Source organism: Plasmodium coatneyi, chromosome 9, assembly GCF_001680005.1.
Source record: "Plasmodium coatneyi strain Hackeri chromosome 9, complete sequence".
Lineage (NCBI taxonomy): Eukaryota > Apicomplexa > Aconoidasida > Haemosporida > Plasmodiidae > Plasmodium > Plasmodium coatneyi.
Window position 1 is genome coordinate 1,896,300 of NC_033564.1, and position 12,214 is coordinate 1,908,513.

Here is a 12,214-nt window from a genome sequence, read left to right on the forward strand (position 1 = left end):
GGTTGGAGGGTATGTCAAACGGTGGATGCAACGTTACGTCTTCGTACACTTGTGCGTCGTCTATGGCAGGACACTCTTTCGTCTGAGTATTCTCCGATTTACTCAGTTTGTATGTTTGGGTAACCCATTCAGGAGTGTAACTTTTTGCGAAGGAACTTTTCTTCGTCCCTTAAGATAAAACGTACTAAAAAAAAAAACTGCTCAAAATTGTCAAACGGAGAATGGAAAACGAAGGAGCCACTACTTAGTAGGACCTTTCCCAACTCCACACGGTTGGCGTTTACCCTAAATGACCCTTTATATTTTACGAGGCGATGAAAAAAAAAAAATGGAACAAAAGAAATGCCCTATTTTGTAACCCCGCACGGGGAGAAGCTAATTTTATTCTTTTCAAAAATGAGCAAAGGCATCATAAAGTTGCAAAAGCGCGTGTAGATATTAACGTAAAACACCCGCATAGAGGGGGGAGGTTCGCCTGAGTAGCCTCCTCACATCACATGAACTGTATGGAAAAGGAAGCAAACAAAGGTGTTAAAAAAAAAAAAATAATAAAATAAATTGGTTCCCACAAGGAATACAAAACGGGGACACCGCTTTTCACATTGATATATGGCTCACCGCGCAGGATTATTGTTTTCTGCAAAATTTTCCTCAAATTTTTTTTTTTTTCGCGGGAAAACGCACAAATGATGGGAAGTACCTGTACCCATAAAACGACCCCAGCACGAAGTTTCAATGTTCTGCTTAGCATGTTGTGAAATTGTTACCTTTTTTTTTTTTAATGCTCCAAGGCAGTTGGCACCTTGGGCATGCGCGGCGTACAACGGGAAAATAAGCTTATACATGCATATGTAATATAATTGTACGTATAGCCAAAGAGTGACGCATACGTAGTTCGTTACAGGGGGTAGAGAGGCGACGAGCAACGCAGGAAGAAGTATAGAGGGCACAAATTCATTTTATGCCCCTCTGCTTCCTTAAATGCGCAGGGGAGGCCATTTCGGGGAAAATTAGCATGGCAACCTTCTCCAAGGCAAGCTAGCCGATTTGTTCATTCGTTTATCTGTTTATTTATTTATGTATTTATTTATTTTTTTTTTATTTATTGACTTTTTTTTTCTTTTTAATATTTTTTTAAAACGTCTTTGGGGGGCCACGTTATGAGGTATTTTTATACCACCCCTGTAAAAAGAAAAAGTCAAAGAGGACAACTGCCATGCTTCTTTTTTCCCCCCCGCTATATGGTCAGATGGGTCGAAGGAGTATCCCCTCATGTGTTTACATGCACATTTGTCACACCCCCGCCTCTTCATTTTTAAGGCAGTCTATGTTCGCCAAGCTGCGTAAAAATTCCCCATCGGGCAAAAAAGGAAAGGGCGCCGCTGTCCATTTGGTCCATAGCGTATCGGCTCATTTATCGGCTTATTTGTCGACTTATTTGTGTCCACCTTATGCGCGGCAAACGCAGCGTGCCCTAGACGGCTTCCACATAAGGCGCAACTATTTTTGTGTCTACTAAAATGTTATACTTTTCACTTTTTTTAGAATTTCAAAAATAAATATTTCATATGTTTGTTTAAAGGATTAGGGGAAAGGGGGGTAAAAAAAAAAAAGGGGATAATAATAATGTTTAAAAAAAAAACAACTACAACTTATAATGCAGGGTAAAAAAAAAAAAAAGGAGAGGGAAAAGAAAAAAAAGAAGAAAAGGAAAAAAGAAAAAGAAAAAAATATATCTTGAATCACATAACATTCTAGGTATTTCTAATTTCTTTTTTTTTTTTTTTTTTTCCACTTAAAATTATAATCCAATGTTAAAAAATACATACACACATTTACACGTGTACGCACATACGCGTATACACATATGTCAGTATATATGTATAAATATTTCCGCACAATTATCCGCATACATAGTAGCATATGTATGCATTTTATATACGTGTCTATATACGCACGTATGTTATGTACATAGTGTACGCACACGGGCGTCCGCCTAGATTCGCACGCCGCTGTGTGCATACAACACTGTATTGTAAAACATGGACCATTCTGTAGAGGGGTATGGGGGCACAACACACATTCACACGTACATAAATGTGTAGAAATATGTGTGTGTGCAGAAACAGGGGTATCTATACGCGCGCCTGTATATGTCGATATATATGTACGTGTATATATGTACGTATATATATGTACGTGTATATATGTACGCGTATATATATGTATAAGCCTGTACATACGTGTGGACACCCCTCTGGAGCGTGTAGCGGTAGGGGCGTGCTCACACATATTCACATGCGCGCAACGTATTCTTTAAAAAAGATGGAAAAAATGAAAAAAAAAAAAAAAAAAAATGGGCACAAGTGGCAATACGTGTGGAGGCACATAACACACGTACAAAGGGGCGAGCAACTACCAACACATGGACACGCCATGACACGACATGATATGATACGATACGACATCCACCTAGCAACAACGTAGGGACACACCAACAGCCACGCACGCACATACATACGCACAAGTTGTACACATTAGTCACATAAAGATCGTTACATTAACATGTACAATTAAACATATAGGAAGGTAGAGAGAAATAAACTGGGCTCTAATGGGGTTCGTACAAATTGAAATGGAGGAGGTTTAATAATAACAATAGAGAGAGTATTGTGCGCGCGTGGGGGGTACCAACATGTAGGACGTGTGTGGTAGGGCGTGGGGGTGCTCACATGTACTACAGGCGGGCAGGTCGACCAGCACGCACGCATCGATTTACGCATTGATATACGCATTGATGTACACATGGATGTACGCATGAATATACGCATGGGTGTACACATTCATGTAAGCGCGAATGTAGGAACATGCACACATATATTGTGCGCACATTTGGGGGGGATGTAACTTTTTCAGGTTAACAGTACACAAGAACATTAAGAAAACAACGCGAGGTTCTTTTTTACCACAATTTTTATGTCGCGAAAGGAAAAAAAAAAAAAAAAAAAAATAGCACACATACGTGCATACATACATATATGTATAAACATATATAGTATATACATATATATGTAATAACATTTTCATATATATCTACACATCGATAAATCTCCATGTAGGCATTTTAAAGTTGGCTACTTAATTTTTCCCAAACTGGACACTGAAAAATTGCTAATTCTGCTTCACTCTTCCTTCCTGATCCGCCGTTTGGTCGAAACGGTTTTTATTTTCTAACATTTTTTTTTTGTCCTTCTCTGACGCGTAGACGCAGGTCCAGTCGAACAAAAAGTCGTAAGAGAATCCCTCTCTGCGGTGCAAACGTGGGGAAGGGGGGGAATTAGTCAAACGTGGAGACACCCAAAAGGAGTCTTCAACCATATACGTATGCTCGCCTAAGCAAACGTTACCCTCGCCGGGCAGAATAACCCCCTTCCTCTTAATACAACCACCCTTGGTTGGTAAAAAATTGCCATAACATTTTGCTCTATCTGCAGGGGACCTTTCTGCCGCACACCTCCTCGCGCTACTCACCTTATGAACAAATCCTTTAGGAGTCTCCTCAGGTAGGTATAATCGGGTCTATCTTCAAATCGTAAAGATCGACAGTAATTTAAATAGGTTACAAATTCGACTGCAGGGGGGAACGGTGGAGAGGTGGGTTAAGAAATGAAGCGGGAATACATGTGCATATATGCTCATATAACAGGTTCAGCGTTCAGGGTGACAGGAGAAGGAGTGATCACATAGGCTTGTCGTCAACACAGTCCTGTCTCTCCATCCGTAGAGCATACACATTGCACACATTTCGACGGTTTATGACACCTTCTCTTCTCCCCCCAAAAAAAAAGAAACACATCCCCCTTTTTAATGCATAAAGAAAACTGCGCTCGCCTCTTTTCCTTACAGCTTGAATTTCTACACAAGACTTCTACAGAGGTGGATATTTTCTTTTCCATAATTTTATCGTATTTATCCTTTTTGGAAATAGCCTTCAGGCCTTGCCATGGTAAACTGCCTCGCAGGAAATACATGAGAACATAACCCAGGGCTTCTATATCGTCCCTGCGCGATTGCTCGATGCCTAGCGTAAGAAGAAGAAAAAAAATGAGTAAACCATGTAGAGGTACAATTTGACGAACACGCCACATTTGCAAATGTCGTTAGAGGTTTGCTGCTTCTTAACAACCCGCGTTGCTAACGCACGGAAAAAGGGCTTACCTAAATGTGTGTTTATGCTGGCATATCTTGCCGTCCCCGTTAAATTTTTTCCCTCCTTGTATGGAATGTGCGTATGCGATCTTGAATCTCTATACTTTTTCGCAAGTCCAAAATCGATGATATGAATTAGGGTAACTTTTTTTCCTCTTCCTGAAAAAGGGATATACACACAAGTGCATGCATATTTATAAGAAAATGTCACGTATGTACACATGTAGGTTGGGCTTGGATGACTCTACGTGGTCTAAATCGAACTGAGGTAACCACCACCCGATTGCAATTCCTCGCGCAATTTACCTATCAAGAAGTTATCCGGTTTGATATCTCTGTGTATGAAATTTTTGGAGTGAACGTACTCAATTCGGTTTAACTGCAGGAGTAAAATTTTGAAAGAAGAAAAAATGAAAAAATATAAATAAATATTTTATATCATACCTGTAGCTCCATCAGATCATTGCACACATATATATTGCCTTTTTTTTTTTTACGATTATGCTCTTTGTCTAACCATTTGATCGGCTGTCATGAGGACAGTCTTTAAAGAGAATTTTCTGTTACAAAGGGTGAACAAATCTTCGAGAGATGGCCCCAAGAGGTCGAGAACCATGATGGTGAAGTCCCCTTCTATGCCATACCAATACACTTTGGGTACTCCGACTAACAGGGTGGTGGTGGAAAGGATAAACAGGAGAAATGAAAACGGAACAAACGCATCTTTGGTTTGTACTCTCTAAGGGGGGTGTGTTAACGCACAGTGATGTAACCACGTGCATTCATCTATAGATCCGCGCGGCGCCTTTTGCGCATATGGCAACGTTTTAATGTTGGCAAAAAGATAAAAGTGAACGTACTTCCTCCTCCCAATATTTTGTACAACTTCGATTCGTACAGCAACTGAGGGTGCTTCGACCTCGTTGATTCCTACAGGGGGAGAGATGGAACAAATGCACACAATGTTGATAAGGAAAAGTACAACACAGATGTAAATAAAAGCAGAGCGAAGATTTATCCTTCCACGGCGGGTTCGCTGACTGGGGATCATTTCACAAGCATAACACCTCTAACGTGAAATATCATCTGCCCATTTTTGCACTTACTAATTTTACGGCGTACTCTTCCATTGTTACAATATCTTTGGCGACATAAATGTCACCGAAAGAGCCGCTCCCTAATTTTTTTCCTAACGCATATTTATTCGCTACTCTTATTTCCATGATTTCTTCGTTGTGTTATAGCTGCAGGGGTATGGAAGGGTGAAAAAGGGACGACATTACTATGGGCGCGGGTACTAATAGGGGTACACCTGTACGCACTAAACGTGCATATGGTTATGCATATGGTTATGTATATGAATGTGTATATGGTTGTGCGTGTGGATATGCACGGGGTAGGTAGCCGTCTGATTCGTGCATTATAACTGGGCATGTAAATGTGCATGGGGGCATATTCATTCTTGCATCCGTTCATCTACTAATCCGTCTGCGGATCCACCCGCTGACGCATCCACACTCGTACACGTGCGAACGAAGGCGCGTTCGGCTGGTCACACGTGTAAAGAGTAGTACTCCTTATCCAAACAAAGGAAGAGACTCTTCATACGCGAAGAAGTGGCCACGCTGTGGCATGTAGCAAGAAAAGTACATGAATGCAATTTTTCCTTTTTCAATTTTTTCCCTCAACACAATTGTCCAGCGTACATTATTGACGTGGGGGGAAAAAAAAGGGGAAACATAAAAATGTACCATAAAAGAAATGAAAACAATAACACTGAGCAATGTTGCGATAATTTTTCTTTTCATGCCAATGTCATATGCAAGTGAAAAAATGGATAAGGCCTCTCCCTGCTTGGTATGATAAAAATGTCTTCTCGTAAAGGGGATAAAAAATGACAATATTCATATTTCACATTAGGTTAAAAGCTTTTTTTTTTTTTTTTTTTCTTTTTTGCACATGAAAGCATTTTACATCATCACTCACAGCATGATCATCACACCATCATAATTTTGCGCCTTTGCAAAAATAAAACTTCCAAAGCGAGCAAAAAATGATATTTCGCGTATGTATTTTTTTTCCTTTTTTTTTTTTTTTTTTTTTTTTCTTTTTTACATTCAGAGCACCATTTCTGCGCATACAAGGTGAGCGAGCTTCACTTCTGGTGACCACTGCGTAAGTGTATATTTACACGTATGCACGCAGCGGGACGGGCAGAGGAATATATAAACGGAATTATGCATGGACGTGCTCGGACACATATGTGGTCATGTAAGTGCATTCTCTTCAACTCGGCGTGGTGTGCACATCTGCGCCAACTACCTAGCACGCCGGCGAACCGGAAGTGGCACCCATACCGGCGTACACACAGGTACGTTTGTATGCAAGCATGTAAATAAGCATGCACATAATTATGCACGTCAGCATGTGAGCAGGTGCGTATGCATATATATACATATGCACATATGTGTACACTACTATGTGCGCTGTTTTATAACGGCTCGACGGAATATGTACACCCCTCCGTAAGGCTGCCTCTGACGAAGGGAGGACGAAACCTGTCGAACATTCATACGATCGACATGAGGCAAGTTGGACAATCGACATGGAACACATAGACACACATACATATGCACATGCTCGTTTACGAGTATATAACCCGTTTGAAAACGACGTGTCATACTGGGTTGGACGGAAAATCCACTGCACGGATGAATGTACACGCCGACTATTCCTACGCTCACACATATGTACAATGAGAACGAACACAAAAACACACATATATGTCCATGCCTACGTGCATACAAACACGCCGTGCAGGTAGGCTTCGCAACTCTATAGCTGTCCCATCATGCCACGTGCACACCACAGAGAGCAAGAAGCCATCACGTTAATATAGTACATATAACTTGCTACCATGTTTACGTACATGTACCAAACACAACAGTGTACATAATTATGCACGGTGGATTATGTAGGCAATGGGATATGCTATACTCTCTGTTGTGCCCACTTTTACAAGTAATGTGTGTGCCATATCAAAAGCTCTTCGAACCACATAACATTTGCCAAGCTATGCATCTTTTTCTTTTCACCCCCCCACGTACGCATTTTCCACGTTATAAATCACACTCATCTGGCATTTGCATACATCACTTATGAATGATTACCAAATAAGAAAAGTAACACTCGTTCCTTAGTCGTGTTTTAAGTTAACATACTTTCGAATATGTATATTTGTTTAAAACAATTTCCTCCTTTTTCTTTTTCTGCTCTTCCTTTTTTTTCTTGCTCTCCTTTTTCTGCTTCTTGCTTTTCCTCTTCTTAGGATTATCTTGTTTTCCTTCCTTCCGAATTACTAATCTCTGTTCGTTTCTCGTTTGTAATGATATATTTATATATACAATTAATTATACATATAAATGCATAATGAGTAATTTATGTATAAATTTATATGTATATATATACATAATGTTTTTTTTTTTTTTTTCTTCTTTTTTCAATTTTTTTTTTTTTTTTTTTTTTCCTCTTTGGAAAAGCTACGCTTTGCTGGTTTGTTTCTTCTGATTAAGTCAGGCGTTCTTATAAACTCTTAAATTCAAAACTCATTTTTAATTTTGCTTGGTCAGTACATGTAAATATATGGTGCAGATATGCGAGGTAAAAGCGCATTATTTTTTATGTGTATACTAGGCACGAACTGTAAGCGATAAATAATGTATAGTGTATATTACATTATATATTGCAGATACATTACGTGTATATATTATTTACATATATACACGTGGGACGTAGTGCGCGATGTGAATGCATTAACATATTCATGTTTCGTAAGAATATACACGCGTATAACATATGCGTAATACGTTCGTGATTACGTATAATGGCACAAATATTTTCACCCAACTGCTATGCTATGAGGATTTGCTTCGACTTTATGGGAAAAAGCAACGCATAATGTAAACAAATGAATGTATTTATGTGAGCGCGAGGGGAGGCGTACAAATGGGCGTAGCAGTAAGCGACCAGCAAGTGTACTAGCAAGCGTAAAGTGAGCGTGCCAGTAAGCGTACAATAATAAGCGTAGAAAAGAAGCGTACTTATAGGCGCACGGCGCACAAATGAACACACAAACAGCACAATACGGAGTAGAAAAAACGCTTCAACTGGCACGGCGAAGAATAAAATAAAATTCCGGGTACAGAAAGCTTACCAGCCATGCAAATACTCTATCACGCGCGCGCAAAGTGTTTCCTAAGTACATAAGGAAAGAAAAAAAAAAAAAAAATGTTTTTGTGCTTCGCGAGTAGTTAATGGTTGTCGTTCACCAAAATGTTATAATTCTTTTCTTTAAAAACATATTAATAGCTATTTCGTTTAGGATAGCAAAAAAGGTACATATTGTGTTATAGTAAATGGTGTTCAGTAATAACATATATGCAATATGTACAATTTTATGAGGATTGAAAAAAAAAAAAAGCGAACGGACGATGGTGAAAACTTCCTTCACGAATATTTTAAGTTAGCAAAAGTGAAAGAAGCATCTCGCAAGTTTGACATGTATATAACAACTTTTTCTGGCATTCCCTTTGTCATTCATTTTTGGCGATCATTTGGCCATCATTTTTGTTTTGTTTTTTTTACCCCTTTGTGGGAGTAGTAGGATGTGTGCGATTTTTATAATTTTTTTTTTTTTTTTTTTTTTAATTACCTTTAAGAAAGCTTTATGGGTAGTAAATCACTTCAAAATAACGCATAGCTTTTTAGCTATTTTTTTTTTTTTTCCTTTTGGGTTATAGATGATTTCTTATAGTTGGTTGTACACATCATTTTATCTACCACATTGTGCGTTCACATTTATGCTAAGTTCTGTTACCTTTTTCTGTGTTTTTATATTAGGTTTCCTTTTCTTTCCTTTCGTTGGTGTTTATGTTTATGTTTGGGTTTGTATTTTTTTTTTTTTTTTTTTTTTTTTTTTTTTTTATGAACGTTCAGGCAAATATTAGTCTTTTTTTTAGAATTGGCTACTTGGATGGATATATGTAGCACACATACACGTACACATGTGAACTTGTACGTTTGCACATAAGCGGTATGCATATACCCTCCCTTTTGGCCTATGAAGCAATTTTTCACGTTCATACTGGTCGCTCAGCGCAAGGTATTGCTTGCGCAGAAGCACACATTTACTTGGGTCAGTGTATATATATGTATACATATGAAGACCTCCAGCTGTGCATGTGTGCGGTCTGGCACGCTACATGAGGAGGCTGGCGCGCAAATGCAGACACGGCATAGCTCACATGGAAATGCAACAGGTACGCGTGCGGATGTATATACACGCGCCGGTTTCTTGCCCCCCCCCTGGGTTGTTTCAAACCATGGTTTATTTTGCTTTATCTTTTTGAATTCTGAAAAGCTATTTCATCCACTAAAATGTACGCAAATGCATCCACGTCATGCTGCCCGCATCGGCTTTTTCTCAATTTGGCCTCTCACACGTTAGCCTATTTTTAAGACAGTACTGCTTGTTGCCTTTACTGCACACACGGATGCATGGTTGCATGGTTGCAGGAGCCCTTTACAAAATGGTGAAAAAAAAAAAATTCTATTTCAGCCATTTAGCCATTTCGAAGGAGGATTAAAACGTCAGCCATGTTTATTTGACATTTACTTGCTGTCACACCCCGTGGGGTTGCCCTGTCAATAAAGTTGTTCCCTGCCTCTATTGTTTAATATTATGCATTAGTATCATAACATTTATGTTGGGGGAGGTGTACACATATGGGTTTCGCACCGAAAGCATGACACCAAAAAGGGGTCATCACAACAAACCGTGACCAGTGTCCATACTTGTGCATTACTCCCTTTTTATTTCCTCCTTCTGCCAAATGATTGGTCCATTGAAAATTACTTGCGTGAGTGTTGTGCACATAATAAGGAAAAATCATCGGTGTAGCTATACAATTGGCGTGTCACTCATCTACACAGAAATTTCGCCTACTTCAACGGGGAAGAAGCACACCTTTTTCATTCGTCATAGAAAAGCGTCCCATTCAGCCCCAAATGGAAGGAAAAAAAGGAAACGGAATGGGAAACGGAAACATAAGGCATTATGCACCAGGGTTACAAATCGCACAATTGGAAAAAACTACGTACATGGTAGAAATTGCTTTTTTCGCGTCACCCTGTGAGGTGCTCAAATGGGGTGGTAAAAGCTGTTATCCAGTTGGGAAGCGTTTCGGGCAATTTTCCTTCATACCCACAGTCGGGTTTTATGCGTCCCTTATCAACGCTTCTTTTTTAGCTCCGTGCACGAACCTGAGGCTCTCCCTTCCCCCCCAAAAAATAATCCAACATAACGCATGGACGGTGGAATAGACACTGTTGGGTAACCCTTTTGCGCTATTGCAACAAACGTGCAGCTTAAGTTGTACTTATTCGAATGGGGAAAGGCCACTTCTCTGTTCCTGTGACTACATGTTGTTCCTCCCCCTAGAAGGGTATACTCTCACAGGGGTAGCTTCCCATTATAACATAAAAGAATCACAAAGCTGTATAGACGGTGGGGCAATTTTTTTCTCTTTCTTTTTTTCATTTCAGCCGTTTGGCAGTTTACTCCACTTGAAATGGAAAGAACTACGCGGGGTTCTGTATAACCAGGGGTGTTGTCCCCCTTGTAATATGCCCATTTGCTGCGTATATATTTTTCTTGGACCCTTCGTGAACAATGCGAATGACACCAGAGTTCTTTCCGTTTACATTATTCACTCTCCCCGTTCGTCAAATGGGCATGCGAGCCGATGGAACAACCTGCTTATATTTTTTTTTTCACAGACCTTTCGTTGAAAATGTACGAAAAAAAAAAAAAATTTAACTTTTCGCAAAGTGGGTATATAGTTGTAGAAGTATTTGCCTGTTCATGCGACGGAAGAACAAAATTTTTAAATCTTCATTTTTTAAGTAAAAATTTTTTGGGGGGGGTCAAAATGTTGTTATAGCACGTAAAAAAAAAAATGGTGTCGCACTATCCTTTTTACGACTCAGATTGGTGAACGGGTAAAGAAGAATATACCTTCCGCCGTGCGTATTATCTTATACGATGTGATAACATGGGTTAGTCAACCGACCAGTCGCTTTTTCCTGCGCATTCTCGCCGCCCGATTGCCACCTCTATATTTCCCATTACGCAGGAACGGTTTGTTTATATATACTAAGTAGAACATTCATTGGCGTGGAAAAATATACAACCCCGCCAAAAAAAAAAAAAAAAAAAAAAAATGCATTTGTATTCTTCATAATACGACTGCTTCCTTTATGGAAAAGGAAAAAATAATACCTATAAAATGTAGGGCAATTTTTCCTGTCGCATGAGAAAAGGAGGAAAATTGCCATTCCATTCCTATTCGTGTTTTTGAGGAAGTCCTTTGTGACACCATTTCGCGTTGCAATTTATGTAGCTAAGAGAACGCAAAAAAAAAAAAAAAAAAAAAAAAAAAAAAAAGGAAAAACGGGAGAAACGCATGCTACATATTTATATTTACGTTGTATTTTTTTTACCTACATATGATGTTTGAGCATCCAAATTGAAATAAATTTTTTGTTTCAAAAGTTTAACCCTTTTTTTCCCCATTTGGCTTTGAAAAAAGCATAATTTTGAGCATTCTTAAAAATTGTCGATTGCTGATTGGAGAAGTCGGCAAAGCAAAACTGTGTAGGAGGCATACCACATAGAGAAGTCACAAAGAGCAGACGCTGCAGAATTGTACCCTCCTGCGAGCGCAGATAGGTAGAGATACGCTGAAGGCAAACATATGGTGTGAAGGCACGGCTGGTGGAACTACATATGTAGCAAAAGGGGAAGGAGTCGTTTTGGAAAGTCACCCTGATCGCGGCAAAGGGGGAAAAACGCTCATTTGAACCACGCACCGTATACGTCCATCAAGTTTATTGCTACATATGTTCCACTTTTGCACGTGTTTCAAATATTACGTACTTTTAATTC

General features: G+C 39.3%; 1 protein-coding gene across 1 annotated transcript; it reads right to left on the reverse strand.

Annotated features, from left to right (window-relative positions):
- Window positions 1-3,171: 3,171 nt before the first annotated feature.
- On the reverse strand, window positions 3,172-7,841 carry PCOAH_00027040 (Casein kinase I; the record flags this gene model as incomplete). The annotated part of the gene is made up of 9 exons (XM_020059509.1): window positions 3,172-3,307; window positions 3,532-3,631; window positions 3,905-4,081; window positions 4,219-4,368; window positions 4,516-4,588; window positions 4,727-4,875; window positions 5,070-5,139; window positions 5,316-5,453; window positions 7,380-7,841. 8 exons carry the CDS (start codon window positions 5,430-5,432, stop codon window positions 3,172-3,174), a joined length of 972 nt encoding a protein of 323 aa, XP_019914864.1.
- Between the last annotated feature and the right edge of the window lie 4,373 nt (window positions 7,842-12,214).